At 41.1% G+C, this 17234-nt stretch overlaps 1 protein-coding gene across 2 annotated transcripts in view; it reads left to right on the top strand.

The window, feature by feature from the left end:
• Positions 1 to 17234, top strand: part of CDH20 (cadherin 20) — an 818364-nt gene that overhangs the window by 705129 nt on the left and 96001 nt on the right. For both annotated transcript variants that reach the window (XM_073550198.1, XM_073550197.1), the window contains one exon: positions 465 to 584. In XM_073550198.1, coding sequence (XP_073406299.1) covers positions 465 to 584 — 120 coding nt within the window. The remainder of the gene's footprint in view (positions 1 to 464; positions 585 to 17234) is intronic.

The raw sequence follows: 17234 nt of genomic DNA, 5'->3' as shown, positions 1-17234 counted from the left end.
CGTTCAAACGCATGTCTATGCGCACCCATGTTAAGTATAGGAAAAAAAAACACATGCTTTTTTTGTGCAAAAACAGCGCAAAAAAACGCAAGTGTGAAACCAGCCTAACACATAAAGAAATAGAGAGCAGTGAAATTAAAGACATCCGTAATCTAGAGAACAGGTGGTTAAAGCAGACATCATGGTGTCCATAAATGTGAATCCAATATACAAGAAGACAGAGAAGCATTAATAGCCTTCTGTAGCTTATCTCTAAAAATGGTTTCTTCATTATATTGTTAGGATACATTAGTGGAATGGAAGATGTGCCTGGCAATTAATCTTCCACTGACAGGTGGTTAAACAGTTAGTGTTGCTGTCATTATGCAAAGTTTGCAAGTTTTTTTTTTTATTTTTATTGAAGAGGCTAAATTAGATTTTCAGCTCTTAATTTACAAAAGGTCAATGTTTTCTCTTTTTGTCAGGTACCTCTATTATCCAGGTGTCAGCAACAGATGCAGACGATCCTACTTATGGAAGCAGTGCAAGGGTTGTGTACAGTATTTTGCAAGGACAGCCATATTTTTCGGTGGACTCTAAAACAGGTAATTACTGAGGATGCTAAATTTGCATGGTGACACTGAAGGCACCTCACTGAGTGTTAAGGCAGAATTGAAAATTGGTTTATTGATCTAAAAAAGCATGTTTAAATTTCCATTAGTCTCATGAAAACGATTTATCCAGTTTCATATGTATATTAATATTTAACTATGTCTGGTTGACAGACAGAAGGTTAAATATATATAGATTTTGAGAGATAACGTATAGTCTGTACTGCAGTAATATATGTCAAAATTCATATATGTAAATCAAAATTCCTATATTCAGTGTTTGCATATATCTTGGCACCCAGAGTATTGTTCGACAATTTGTTTGTATGTATTTTTGAAATTTATTTATTTTCTTATCCATGCATGAAGTATAGGATGAATCACTGATGGTAAAACTGACATGCTCAATTAACACTGTTGATACTCAAACCATTTTTTTACATATGTGCAACAACATGGACATCTGAATGAGGCCTTAGGCAGTATTTGATGTGATCCAAAAAATAAGGCAAATGTAATATCTAATGTAGTATCTTGAGATCTGTGATCCAATGTCTTATTCCAGAAAAATCCATAAAGGTTCTTATATGTAAATGAGCTGGACACTGATCTGCATAAGAATCTGCCTCCAGAGCTTATTTTTAATAAATGGGGGATGTTACCAGTGTGAGACAAGTAACTAACACAGAACAGTAGAACTGAACTTTGTCTTCTTATAAACTCATTGTTTTTGCTTTTCTCTACTGTATTGTAACCCTGTCTGCCTGTGAGATGGAAGCTGAAGCTGAGAGGAACTTGCAGATGTGTCAGTTATAACCACACACAGCTCTGCAGTGAGATCAGGAGAGCAGAGGATGTTAATGCCTCCTTTCATGTACAATAAGATCTGGAGGCAGATTCATGCAGATCAGTGTCCACCCCATAGTCCTGAACAGCTAATTTACATATTAGAAAAATGTGGATTTCTCTGGAATAAGACCTCAGGTCACAGATATCAAAGTATCACTTTATTCAGCTTCCTATGACCTACATGCCTATATAGACAGCTCAAGAGGGTTCATCCAACTGACACAAAATCTATACATCCTTTAAGATACTTTAAACTCTTAAAGGGAATCTGTCACCCATATTTAGTGATATCATGTAAAGATATCACCCAATTGCGTATCTCATAAGGATTTTATTAGGGCTTTTGACTCCCCCAACCCGCACCTTTGAGGCATAAATACCTTTTTTATCTTGTTGGGAATGTATGCAAATCGCCATGGTCCGGTCCGATGGGCGTGGCTTAGTCGCCTTCTTTCCCCCTCTTCATCTGTGAATAGCACAGACAATGCTGGTTTCCGCGCTTGCGCATTGTAAAGCCTCCGGCGGCTGTGCAGTATGCTTTGCCCCCCAGAAGTCTTCACATGCAGGACACATTTCCGGGGCATAGACCGCACTGGAAAATACCGGTGCATGCACAGTAGCGATTATATGCTTCGCCCACAGTTGGACAAAGCATACTGCGCAGGCACCAGTGGCCTTTACAAAGCGCAAGTGCGGAAACCAACGTTATCTCTGTGCTATTTACAAATGAAGATTACGTGCAGCAAGCCAAGGGGGGGGGGAGAAGGCGACACACAATAAAAATCTGTAACAAAGAATCCAAATATTACATCTATCCCAAAACGGTATCCATAAATAAATAATAAATTACAGTCTGGTGGTTAGTTTTTCCTACATTGGATTACTATAGAGAACACGTAACAGATGTCAGTACCTTAGATCAAACCATGTGCAGACATGTCAGCAAAGTATGATGGAAAATTTTATCTCTGAGGAGTAAAGAATTGTTAATGCCACTGTGGAAAATGCGATTGTAACTAGGAATAAATCAGTAAGAAGTATTAGGTTGCATTTATGAGGCCAAACAACCTTTTATTTATCCAATATGTAGCTGGCACTCAAGGGAAGCCAGCACTACAAATCAGATCAATTCAACAAAAGCTTGATTTGGAAGCAAGATCAGTTCAAATGGCCGGCCATATTTCACGGTATGCTACGGACCACAATGCCCCACAATGTACAGACTGACCAGTTAGCCCAAGCATTACGGTGTGTATACTCACCGTGAAATATGGCCGGCCATCTAAACCCAATATAATTGTTACTTAATATCAATTAACGGATACATAACATAAAATATACCCTATAGTATAAAATAAATGTGCGTGTTTTTTATTTTATATATCTTAGTTTACTGCTGAGCAACTTCACGTGTAACAGATTTTTCAGTAGCTTTAAGCACTAAACCTAAGCATTCTTGAAAGCTTTTACATAGTTCAGATTTTTTGAGGTGAGCATGGTTTAATGTGTCAGTCACATACACACGTGGTCAAAACTGTTGGTATCCCTCATGTAATGACAGAAAAGCCCACCATGGTGACAGAAATAAATTGAATCTGACAAAAGTAATAATAAATAAAAAAAATCTATGAAAATGAACAAATGAAGTCAGAAATTGCTTTTCAACCATGCTTCCACATGATTAAAAAAAAATAAAACTGGTGAAATAGGCCTGGACAGAAATGATGATACCCTTAACTTAATATTTTGTTGCACAACCAATTCCTGTAACTATCAATGAGACTCCTGCACCTTTTGACAGGTATTTTGGCCCACTCCTCAAGAGCAAACTGCTCCAGTTGTCTGGTGTTTGAAGGTTGCCTTTTCTTGGTGGCATTTTTCAGCTCTTTCCAAAGATGCTCATTAGGATTTAGGTCAGAGCTCATAGAAAGCCACTTCAGAATAGTCCAATATTTTCCTCTTAGCCATTCTTGGGTGTTTTTAGCTGTGTGTTTTGGGTCATTATCCTGTTGCAAGACCAGAGACCTGCGAATGAGACCAAGCTTTCTGACACTGGGCAGCACATTTCACTCTAGAATCCCTTGATAGTCTTGAGATTTCATTGTACACTGCACAGATTCTAGACACCCTGTGCCAAATGCAGGAAAGCAGCCCCAGAGTATAACAGAGCCTCCTCCATGTTTCACAATAGGGACAGTGATCTTTTCTTGATATGCTTCATTTTTCCATCTGTGAACATAGAGCTGTGTGCCTTGCCAAAAAGCTCCATTTGTGTCTCATCTGTCCATAGCACATTCTCCCAGAAGCTTTGTGTCTTGTCAACATGTAGTTTGGCAAATTCCAGTCTGGCTTTTTTATGATTTTTTTTTTCAACAATGGTGTCCTCCTTGGTCACCTCCCATGAAGTCCAATGTTTTCCTCTGAGCTATTCTTGGGTGTTTTTAGCTGTGTGTTTTGGGTCATTATCCTGTTGCAAGACACATGACCTGCGACTGAGACCAAGCTTTCTGACACTGAGCAGCACATTTCTCTCTAGAATCCCTTGATAGTCTTGAGATTTAATTGGCTCAGACCACAACAGATGGTGCGATCTGACAGTGATGTTCCTTGAGCTTGAAGTTCACCTTTAATCTGTTTGTAAGTTTTTCTGGGCTCTTTTGATGCCATTCGTATTATCCATCTCTTTGATTTGTCATCAGTTTTCCTCCTGCGGTTTCTTCCAGGGAGGTTTGCTACAGTCCCATTTATCTTAAATTTCTGAATAATATGTGCAACTGTAGTCACAGGAACATCAAGCTGCTTATAACTTATAACTTTTATCTTTAACATGTTTGTCTATAATTTTCTTTCTAATCTCCTGAGAAAACTCTTTCCTTCGCTTCCTCTGGTCCATGTTGAGTGTCATGTCACCAAACCATGCAGTGAGTATCTGTAGCCCTCTATACAGGCCCACTCACTGATTCCAAGATTGTAGACACCTGTGATGCTAATTAGTGGACACACCGCGATTTAACATGTCCCTTTTGTCACATTATTTTCAGGGGTACCATCATTTCTGTCCAGGCCTATTTCAAGAGTTTTATTTTTTTTTAAATTCCATGGAAGCATGGTTGAAAGGCAATGTCTGACTGTCATTTGTTCATTTTCATAGATTTTTTATTTATTATTACTTTTGTCAGATTCAAGTTATTTCTGTGACCATTGTGGGTTTTTCTGTCATTACACGAGGGGTACCAACAATTTTGACCACGTGTGTAGAAGTGTAATGAATCCAGTGAGAACCATATCAGATAAAGTGCAAATGTGTGCATATAGGCAGACATGATTAAATATACGTGATGTAATAAACAGTAAACATCATTACAAATTAAAACATGACCTAAAATATGATCAGAGATAAGGTATCAATAATTTACTGAGGCAAACCCTTACAATGTCTGTGCCTTATAGGCTATTCTGCAGATAAATACAGTTTAAACATATGTTGCTGTCTAACTGAATGTTTGGATGCAGGGAGGAAGCGATGTGATATTCTCTCTGCTGCAGTTTATGTGTGCACGTGTAGCAGACAGTGTGCTCATAGAGCGCTCATTGCATACAGATCATTGACTGCTTAAGGTACTGTCACACTAAGCGATATCGCTAACAATATCGCTATAACTTGTGACGTTATAGCGATATTGCTAGCGATATCGCTATGTGTGATACTTACCTACGACCCGCTCCTCCGCTGGTTATCGCTGATCGCGCGAGAACAGGCTGGACTGTTTCTTGTCGTCAGCTTCCTGCGGCGCTTCCTGCTGTGACAACGAGCGACGCTTGGACGCGTGCGGGAGGACGCAGGATCACCTGGTGTGACAGGTAAGTAGCGACCCCCGTCCCCAGCGATGTCGCTAGTGAGATCTGCCTGTGTGGCAGCTCACTAGCGACCACTTAGCGATGTACCAGCGATCCTGACCGCGTCATATCGCTGGTCGGGATCGCTGGTGCATCGCTAAGTGTGACAGTACCTTTACAGCCTCTACTTGACTGGAAGAGAAGAGAGACCACAGGGAGAATATTACCGCACTTCATTTTCTTACTGCAGCCAACCATCCAGTTGGAAAGTCAACAACAGCAAACATCTGCATTGTACTTTTCTCACAATAGATTCAAAGTATGTTTAAAACTGTATTTATCTGCAGATATTCACTATGCCTGTAGGGAATTTTATTTCACATTCCCTTTCAAGAAATATCAAGACAGCAATGCAGGTTTGCATACAAAAAACATTTGGGACTATATATATATATAATTTCACATCCCCATAAGAATTCTAACTAGCAGACTATACACTAAAGATCATATACGATCAGCAGAGGTAAAATATAAAATGTTTAAACTTTATTTATGCTTGTTTGTGGTGTAAGTGTTTGGACCAACTTACTTGACACCAAAATCTTGAAGACTACTCAAATCCTCCTTCTCTCCTGACAGGCCGTCAGCAGGTTCCCCGAAAGCTTTTCTTTCACTCCTTCGTTAGCCGACTCCAGCTCTGGCTAAACAATAGATAGAGCAGCAATCCTGGTCTTGTTTTAAAGACAAAGTTTTGAGTTAGAGCTTTTACTAGCAAGGAGCTCTCAAATATATCCTTCGCTACTGCAGTTCTTCCCTGTCTCAACATAATTAGCATGTGTTATTGCTCAACACACTTTAATGAAGATGACAGAAATAGATGGGCTTTCATTCAAAATCATACTTATTGCATTGAGTTGGGTATTACTCTTAAAACATCTCTTTCATCTTTTCACTTTGCCACTTGGTTTTACTAAACCACTAGTTACATAAGCACATCCTAAACATATCACAACATTGAACTTTTACTATGCTTTTGTTTAAAGAACTCTCAGAAAAAAATGTAGTCCCTAAACTGTTATTTATATGTAGTGTAGATGTAGATGTGTTCATATATTATCAGCTGTCGTCGTGTCCAGTTCCCAGCGATATTCCAATTCTTTTCTGAACCACATCTGAAATTCCTGCTAGCAGGATCACACAGTATCTTTTGTTGGACTAGAAGTCACTTTCTAGGGACTGGCTCTCACTCACGTATAGCAAGCGTAAAACTCTGACGAGTGCGATCCGACGTTTCATTGGATAACACTCGCTCCAATGTTTTACTATAGAGCAGTGCCGACTACTGCTTAATATTTTCATGCTGAGACGGCATGAGAAAAAAAATCACTGCATGCTGCGATTGGCAGCCTATATCGTATGGCAGTAGAAAATAATAACGGTCCTAGGAGCTCTGGAAATGAGACCAAGACAAGGACATTGATGTTGAACCACAACACGTTTCAACGGTTAAACCGTCTTCATCAAGTGGACGTTGACGGTTTAACTGTTGAAACGCGTTGTGGTTCACCATTAATATCCTTGTCTTGGTCTCTTTTCCAGAGCTCCTAGGACCGTTATTATTTTCTACTGCATTTTGTATCCTCTCAGAAGGTTAACGGCTGGAGCTGCGGTGGACCTTATTCCTTTGTTTCTATCTGCGGCCCTCACAGCAGTCCCCAGTGACCGCTTTCTTTTCCCCTGGATTTTATATCATATGGCAAGTACCCATACAAGTCTGTGAGTGGGTGCGAAACATTGTACTGCACTTGTGTATCATCCGAGTGGAGTGGAATTACTTTCATCATTTCCTCCTCATTCGAGAGTACCAGAGTTTAGTACCATGACACTTGGCTCATGCTCGCAGCATTGCTAGAGCCAAGTGTCATTTGTATATTGCACCCAATGCTCTCACATCTGTTGCTATACACTGATGTGACCCCGGCCTAAATGTAAGCTGTGAGAGCCTTGTATGAGTCTTATTGACTTACAATGGGAAAGAAGCCGGTCCACACATAAGACACTTTGTGAGCCGGCTCAGTTGAATGGCTCTGAAGAGGATTAGAGCTAACGGGAGCCAGAGAAACTAGAAACTATTTAGTATCTAAATATGTGCACATTGCACCAAATACACATTGATAAAGGTTTAGAAAATAACATTATTGATGGGAGTGCATCTCATTCCAGGTTTGTTCATTTCTTTCTTATGTGTATAAAGGATATTGTTTTTCTTCCTACTTACAGTATTTTTTAAGTAAGACATCCTTCAGATCGTGATTTCATTCTAACATGCTCTGATCTTTATCGCGTCTAGTGCATGTTCCTCTTCACTACACAGAACACAACAATATGGTGCAGATCACCCTCCTCCCATAATAGCTCTTCTCCCATTATCATCAAAGTCTTCCATATCATTTGCTCCGTTCTTCACTATTGTTTTTCGCTCCTTCTCTACACTAATGACTTTCCTGGCATTGCATGCTACTGGCAATCTTGTCCCTGTAATTATAGTCCCGCTTCCCTCTTACAATCCATTTATAAGTCTCTGTTTTAATTCTATAAATAATCAGTCTCATAATCATTAGCTAAAAACTGACATAAGTACATCAAATTCCTGAGTGCCCTTCTCTGAAAAGCCGCAGCTGCAAAACCTTGAGGGAAAGCAAAAAGAGTTTAACCTGAGAGACCTGCAATAAAATAGGATAATGAATGATTCATTGTTAAGAAAAAACATTTTGGACATTTACCTTTCATACTTTCATGAGATGAGCAGAGATAGAAAGTGCACCTTGGCATCTTGCGACCAAAACTCCCCTTCCACATAAGTAAACACTACTATCATGAATGGCACATGGTAGATAATGGGGAATATTAAAGATTTAGTATTGGCGAATTTCAAGTTACATCTCTGCACATTGTTTATGGATATACTTGTCCCTAAAAGCAGACCATGAAGCCATATGATGTATTACAAGTAAAATATTAATGATTTTTTTAAAAAGTTGCAGTTTAGCATAAAAGTCAAAGAAAAACTTACAGTTCAGGCTTCCCTGGTTATTCTCCCATATCAACATGATATGTAAATAATTCTCTGTGGGACAATTAGTGTTGTAAGATGGTATCTTCTAATATGTTAACTAGGCAAATACATTACAAATTATTTGACATTGCTAAACTCCTTAAGGACGCTACCTAGTTTGGTACTTAATGATGCAGTGGGAATTTTTGTTTGTTTGCTTTTCCAACTCATGTTTTAAAAGCCATACTTTTTAATTCAACATAGTTTAAGTGATAAGTGAGTATTCGCCTCCCACAAGGAACGAGGAAATAGCCACAACAGAGCGAGTCTCTATGCTGATGTCTGTGAGCCACAAGTGAGAAAGCCCAAGAGAACATCATATTGTCAGATAAGCAGCGTATTGCTGTCAATAGAGGAGACTTAAGGGCCTGTCACACTAAGCGATATCACTAGCAATATCGCTATAACGTCACCGATTTTGTGACGCAGCAGCGATATTGCTAGCGATATCGCTATGTGTGATACTTACCTCCAACCGACTCCCCCGCTGGTTATCGCTGATCGCGCGAGAACAGCCTGGGCCATTTCTTGTCGTCACCTTCCTGCTGTGGCGACGAGCGACGTGTGGATGCGGGAGGGAGGACGTCTTTATCGCCTCGTCTGACAGGTTAGTAGCAACCGCCGACCGCTGCTATGTCGCTGGTGAGATCTGCCTGTTTGGAAGCTCACTAGTGACCACTTAGCGATGCATCAGCGATCCTGACCGGGTCATATAGTTGTCGGGATCGCTGGTGCATCGCTAAGTGTGACAGTACCTTTAGTGCGGCAAAATCAAGAATGTTCTGCGTTATATTGGGAGTGGCATAGAGACTGTGGTAAAATGAAGGGGTAGTTGCTGAATTGGTTGTCAGCAGGCAAGTGTTGCAAGTGCAAGGTCATAGTTGTTGTTTATACACACCTTTTTCAAGCTGTTGACCATTGAGGAAATGTTTGCAATTATCAATCATTACGGTGTCATACTCTTTGATTCAAACTCTTAAGCCTGTGTTTTGTGGTCGGCTTCTCTTTCTGTGAAGCCACAGCAGACGCACTTTTTCTCTGTGTGTTTAGGCTCTGTTATTCTGTCTGCAGTCTGTTTAGTATAACTCAGGTGTTTTAATTTGTCTGCCACACCTTTTGGGGTGTGGCTTTATATTCTGTACCCCTGCTGGCATTTCCGGTTAGTGATAATTTGTTGCGGCTCAGCCATTCTGCTATAGCTTAAAGCCAGTCAGTGAAATTCCAGCTAGGGTTTATCTCCTTGCTGTTTCTGTTCTTTACTTTGCACCTACCTTCAGTTTCTTTTTTTTTTTAGAAGGTAGGCAGCATATAATCTAACAGTACATACTTTATACTATATTTTGCATTTCGTGGTTTACTTTACTCAATCTTGGATCTTTCCTTTTTTCAGCACACTTTGGCTTTTGTTGTTAATTTACACTCTGCCCTGCCTCCGATTCTTTAGGAGGAACGTAAAGCTCTTGACAGCCTTTCAGGCAGTTTAGGCCCAAGGTGCCACTACTAGTTTGTGGTTAGGAATACTCCACTCATGCAGGAACCTTTTGAGACTGCTGATCATGATTCTAGTCTGTACAGGAACTGGCAGGGTTAGTTGCAGCTTTTTTATATTCCCAAGTGAGTTGCTACACTATTATTACAAAAGGTTTTTTTTCTGGTTATAGAAACCCTCTTGTTTCCTGGGTACAGCCTAGAGTCTCAGCCACTGCTCCTGGTGTTTGTTATTGCAGGCAGTGCTGACATCACATTGACAGCGCTGCCGCCAATAACTGAGATCAGCGACTCTGCCAAAGTTGACAGCACAAGCCACCCAGGGCTGCTGAGCTTTGATAGTGGCTGCAGCACTGTTAACATTATGTCAGCACTGCATACAATATCAAACACCAAGAGCAGTGGAAGTGACTTGGGTCACCCTCCCAGGGCCGTGGGGTACTCGGTACCGGGCCGGTATCAGTGGGATTTGTCACAGCAGCAGTGACCCGGTCTGTGGCCCTGGGCGCCCAAGTAATGGGGAAATTGTGTATGGTGGAATAGTTTGTGACGCCACCTGTGGTGTTCGGCAAGTGAGCTGTTAGGCCGTCGCTGCTTGCAGATCCTCTGGGACTGGTGATGGGTTGCAGCAAAGATGGTGAAGCTCCCCACAGGTGGAGCTGAAGCCCCCGGGCAGTGTAGATGTAGGGGAAGAGGAGAGGCGCAGGCGGTGTAGAAGCTGGTACCCAGATGTAGCGGTGCTGAGCGTGTTGGTGCAAGAATCAATGGAGGACACCAGGGCTTGTAGTTCCAAAGCTTTAATCACAGTCTGTAGTACACACACAGGTGCCGGCCTCCGTGCCATGTCCTCCGGGTCAGGGACTCAGCCAACCTCCAGGCAAGATGGAAAGCTCCCTTCCAACGCTCCGCCAACATGTGCCTTTCTGAACGTCTCCTCTTATAGCGCCTTTTGGTGTGAAGATCTCCTAGTTCTGAGTTACACTGGAGTTCCTCCTAACTGATGTTCCCAAGAACTCTACTTGTACGGCAGACAGCTGTAGCCTGCTTCAGGGACTCCTTACTCCTGAGTCCCGGCTCTCTATCAGTGTTGCTGTTGTGCCCCCAAGTCTTAGATGGGATTAGTGCATTTACAGCCCACTACTCCACCGGTGTCTGCTGCAGAACCATTAGTGTCCATACAACCTCGGGGACCGGGCCCCGGCCTTGCGCTTAGAACTTCTAGGCAGGGTTCTCTACTAACCCACGTCCTCTGTGTTCTCTTATTCTCCTACGTTCCGTACTTGTCTTTCTTTCCTATGGAAGCTCAGGCTTCAGTTCAGTGTCTGTCTCCTTCTTTCCTTTCCTGTGCCAGCAGACCCGGGTCACTCAGGCCCGCTGCAGGACTCCTTCCTCCATCCCTCTCTCAGGGATCTTCTTTCCTCACTCCTCTCTGAGTGACTTCCTCCCTCAGTCTCTCCAACTGACTGACTACTCACTGACTGACTGACCTAAATCCTAAATCTTCCCACTCTTTTATGTATTCTAACTCCACCCACCTCCCAGCACGTTTTGTGTTCCAAGCAGGGAGCCACCAAAGGTGCTCTGCTACACTCTAAGCAAGAACCGCAATGTGGCTTTGCTGAACTACCCTGTTGTGTGGGGTGTGAGTGTTGGAGCGTGGTCAGGAGTTCCCACCTTACCTGGATGGTGAGGCACCACACCTTAGGAGAAGGTGCAGTACCTCTGTGGAGACTGAGCCTGTTTGATGAGGCAACATGGTGATTATACACAATCCTCCAAGGAGCAACAATTTGGACAAAGGTAGAGAGAAAAATCTTTTAAAGGGAATTTGTCCCCAGGATTTTTATATGTAATCTGACAGCACCATGATGTAGTGGCAGAGATGCTGATTCCAGTGATGTGTCACTTACAGGAATGTATTTTGCTGTTCCAATATAATTAGTGTTTTATCAGAAGAAGATTATCACTACAGGACAAGCTGTCTGAGTGCGTTCTAGTCAAATTATGCCCCCACCACAGATTAGCAGCTGTCAGTCACAATACAATGTACACAGAACCTAGCTAATCAGTGGTGTGGGTAGGGCTACACTAGGCTCAACAACTGAGCTTTGCTAGATCTGCAGCAGAGAAAATTGTGATTCTATCTCAATGGCTGCAGGCAGTAATCAAAGTGATGCATTGCTGGAATCAAGGTCTCTGTCCCTACATCATGCTGCTCTCAGATTACATATAAAAAACCTGGAAACATATTCTCTTTAAGAGACCGAGTAACAAACTAATTATAAATAAAGCTATTCTTGACTTCTTCTTCTATATCATTTCATTGATGTCCAATCCTCACAATAGCTAATCAATTTCAAAGTCCAGGAAAAAATAAAATTCAATCAAATATCCACATGCTTGTTTTGCTGCTTTCACGTCTTATCTTCACAGCATGTAAATTGATTGACATTGGATTCCCAGATACAAATGCTTTTGTTGCTCAGTTCTAAGCTAAAGATTATGTCCTTGCATGAGTCTGACACTTATTTCGTAAAATCTGCTTGCTTTGACCTGAACGTTTCCGAGATCATTCCAGTGTAAATGAAACTTCAGTCATGCCATTTAGTCGGAATGGAGAAGACATTCATATTTCATACACATAAATTGTTTGATTTTCAATTGAGCTTTCACAAATCTCAGGAGACGTCTCCCTACTGTAATGCCCTTGACTCTAGCTTTTGGAGCAGCACCTCTCCACGGCTGCACGTTGCTAGTATGGTGAATGGAACACTTGGAGAGATGGGTTGTTTTAGGATGTGTGAGATTGAAGATGGAGCATATATTTGATTTATGCACTTATTCTTTGGTTAAATGCAGCGAAAATCCTTTATGAACGCAGACTTATCTTCTGCATCATCATGTATCACTGATGGTTTGTACATATAGGGAGCATGAAACATCTGTTCTCAGGTACCATGGAAACTATGCCTCCTCTCCAGAACATTACGGTGATGGAGCTAAAAGCTTGCCTAATTAAACAGCCCGGCCAATCAGGCTTACATGATTTCAATCATTTTTGGAACATGACTAACTTATTGCTTAGGCTCTTCATTGAGTGTGTACTGACCCTTTAGTAAAGTCTGATTTATTTTTCTGCCAGAAACATAAGATAATTACGGGCTAAAAGATCTTTGGCCAGCAATTAACACCTTCAAGCCATACATTAACACGCATGGTAAACTTGGCCAAATGTGCATATTAATCTTTTTACAGGTGGGAAAGATGGCGGGAGCAGCTGCCAGACACCTATACGGAATACAACAGAACTAAACATGAAAATTCACACCTGATTGTCCGAACTGGGAAACATGTCCACTAGAGATGTGTGAATTTATTTGAGTGCAATTGAATTTTCCTCAAAGACCACAAGAATTTGTATTCTCCAAAATATGGACTTTTTTTTAATAATTTGCTCAGTGCAAATTCAGTAAACCAGCAGCCAATGGTTGCCACCATTTTAGTTAACCATAGAGTCCTGGCAAAAGGTTAAAAAAAATAATAATGCTCACCTTATCGTTCACCTGCCCCACCAACCCCACAACCGCGAATTCGGTCCTCCACATCTCTTCTTTCTGCCTAGTGGGCACTGGAAGCTGCAGCAGATCAAATAGGATGTGGGTGATGGACAGACGTCAAGAGAAGAGGTGCAGCGGACCAGATGGCGGGCTGCAAGAGTGACAGCTCAGCAGTAAGGTATTATTTATTTATTTATTTTTTTTGCAGTCTATTTTTACTAGTTTCTGGGGTCTGGAGAGACCCCAGAAAATAATAAGGATAATTCAATTCTCATCAAATAACTTGCTGCTGATTTTTTTTCTCTTTTTTATATCCAAAACATCCAAATCTACAATATAGACACTGAAGACTAAAAAATAAAATTCTGCCTACTTGCAGCTCCTGTAAAAGAATCATATGTGAGGGATCTATCTGTTTGTGATGTGTTTCAGAGGTCCTAAACACCAAATACATGGGTCCATACTTGTGCGTGATGTTCCTCTACTTGCTTTCAGAAGACATACTGCTAGATGACATAGCAGACCAGGACCCACTGACCTCATAAGGAACTCTTGGATACAAAAATAAACGGTTCATTACTGAATGAATGGAGAGAACATAGAAAATATACATTATGCAGCAGGAATCAAAGTTTTCAATCACGTTCTACACAATACAGAAGTTCAAGCTTTACAGTTACACAAGTCGCCACATGTGGTAAACTGTGAAGAACATTACATCAAAGCAGCATACTTAGATAGTGGACTCCATCTTCAATTTGTAAGGGTCACATGGGTCGAGGTGCATCACTACATTTCCTCAACAATCTTTCCACTTGTCAGCTCTCTCTTTTAGTACAGGTGCCCCAGCCTGGCAAGCACAGTATTTATTCACCGATACTATCAGGACTGGCTTACACGTCACCCTAAGTCCCACTTTGCCTGTTGCTATCTCAGTGCTATCCACAACCCACAGTTGTCTCTTAGACTTCTAGCTCTGCACCTTAAAAGCTAAGCTATCCAGACTCTACTTCTCACATAAAGACACCCCAAATTGATTGCTGTCTTAGATGTTTCTGCCACTGGATCACATTCAGCTGCTGGCTTCCTACCTGCTTTCCAAGTCTCTTCTTAAACACATATACACCCAGTATGCGAGTCTGACAACCTGACTTCTTTTCTTCACTAAAAATTATCCTACCAGGAATAGTAATTACTTTCCTCCCTAGCTCCCTTATATCCCCCCCCCCCCCACAATCTGGAGGGGCCAGCAATAAACCCTGTAGCCCCCCTGTGCTACAGCCACATAGGAGATGAACACACATAAGTATAGCATGTCATTAAATTGTATGTCAAAAAGTCATCAGAGGGGATGTCAGACAGCTTCTTCTCCTTTATCAGATTACAGTATACAGTGATACACTGAACAGTATGTAGTAAGCAAAGACGTTGTGCTTCCTCTTAATGCTAGGTCTACTAAGGAGTAGGACAGGAGTTGTCCCATTGAGTGGCAAGAAACGGACACCTACAATGCCTTCAGTCAGCCTGACTTCCATCTTTTCCTGTTGTAACCCTGACCTCATGTACTTGGCTACCAAAGACAATATTTTGTCTGTGATTTTTTCCTTGTATACCTGGCTCTGACCAAGCCTGTTAACATTACTTTCTCAACTCTATCCACCTGCCAGCAACTACTCTGAGAAAAGCAGATTCATGTGTATGGATGAATGGATAAAAACTAGTGTGTTTCTGAGATGTGCTGAAAGGAGTGGCCAGGGCCTTGACTGTCCATGGTAGTAGATTTAAAGAAGCACCCCAATTAAACCTTTTATTGACTAGTGTAGTGTAAGTGCGGCAATATACTTCCTCATTGTCGGTTTTCACCACTGCTCCGGTCCTCATCTTGGTTATGACTTCTATTCCAACTCAGCAGAAGCCAGACATTTTTACTATTATAAATCTATGGAGAGTCAGTACAATACTTCATAGACTTACATTGTGAAAGCAACTTCTAGCTCACACATAGACCCCAGTGTAATCCAGCAAGTCATAATAGAAGTCGCTTGAGTAAGTATTTTCGTTTTTCCCCTTCTTCCCAGAGCCATAACTTCTTAAATTTTTGGTCAAAATGGCCATGTGAGAGCTTGTTTTTTTGAGGGACGAGTTGTACTTTTGAATGTCTCCATTGGTTTTAACACATTGTGCACTGGAAAATGGGAAAAGAATTCCAAATGCGGTGAAATTGCAAAAAAAATGCAATCAAACAGTTGTTTTTTTTTCTTCTTCTTACCATGTTCACTAAATGCTAAAACTAACCTGCCATTATGATTCTCCAGGTCATGTTCATAGACACCAAGCATGTCTAGGTTCTTTTTTATCTAAATGGTGAAAAAAAATTCCAAAGTTTGTTAAAAAAAAAATTGTGCCATTTTCCAATACCCATAGCGTTTCCTTTTGTCATGCTCTCGGGCTGGGTGAGGGCTTATTGCTTGCGTGCCAAGCTGACATTTTTATTGATACAATTTTGGTGCATATTAGATCTTTTGATTGCCCGTTAAAATGTAATTGTTGCGTTTTGACTTATTTTCTCTTTGCGCCGTTTAATGATTGGGATAATTCTTTTTTTATATTGGTAGATCGGGCGATTCTGAACACGGTAATACCAAATATGTGTGTTTTTGATGTTTTTGTTGTTTTATTTTGAATGAGGCGAAATGGGGTGATTTGAACTTTTATATTTTTTCCTTTTTTAATAGCTTTAAAAACATTTTTTTTTTACTTTTTGCATGCTTCAATAGTTTCCATGGGAGACTAGAAGCTGCAGTACTTCAATTAGATCACCTCTGTGTGTAGCAGAAATGCTCACTTGCTATGAGCGCCGACCACCGAGTAGCGCTCATAGCAATCTGGCTATGACTACCATAAAGGTCTGCTGGAGATCTCTGGTTGTCATGCCAAACCATCGGTGACCACCAATCATGTGATGGTGTCACCGATAGGCGGGTTTAGTGACATGCTTCCGGTAAGCGCGAGTTAAATGCTGCTGTCAGAGATTGACAGTGGCATTTAGCTAATTAACAGCCGCGGGTGGATCTTAATTCAACCCGCGGCTGTTGCAGGTACATGTCAGCTGTATATATGAGCTGTCATGTGTCCGGATAGATGTGGTCTCAGTGCCGGATCCCACAACAAACAGGGGAAGTCCAACATCAGCATACTGTTACGTACCAATGTCGGAAAGGGGCTAATGCAACCATCACTGAACTACATATACATTTACACTGATTTATCCAATACAAATTATCATGTTAGTGTTTCTTTAAGTTGAAGAACTCTTACTCACAGCCTGTAACAAGCAGCCACCACCCATCAAGCATCATTGATCATACAGAGCTTGTATTATGGCACAGAGGATGCAGCTGGAAACCAGCACTCCCAATAGTTGTGTCCAGACTGTGTCAGTTAATATTATCTAAAGACTCGGAATATCATCTTTGTATATAAGTAATACGTACACAGATCTATGCAGAGATGTTCTTCACATCCAGTTCATAGTGACTGCCTGTTTTAATGTGAGAAGGAAAATAACCCCTCACAGCCATTCACCAAACTTCCACCCCTATTGTTAGGGGTCACATACTTTTGCATTGCATGTATCAAAAAACTTGATCTGTAGATCTGGTCTATTGTCAGACGTATTCATATTTTAGAAAGTATGAATGTCCCACACATAGAAAGAGTAATATTTTATTTTTGGCCATTTTTAATTATACAGTGACATTTATGCTTGCACTATCAATATTTTTCAGACACATAGGT

Source organism: Dendrobates tinctorius, unplaced genomic scaffold, assembly GCF_039654945.1.
Source record: "Dendrobates tinctorius isolate UK_male_01 unplaced genomic scaffold, ASM3965494v1 ptg000163l, whole genome shotgun sequence".
NCBI lineage: Eukaryota > Metazoa > Chordata > Amphibia > Anura > Dendrobatidae > Dendrobates > Dendrobates tinctorius.
The sequence above is the reverse complement of the archived record's forward strand: the minus strand, read 5'-3'. Positions and strand labels throughout refer to the sequence as shown.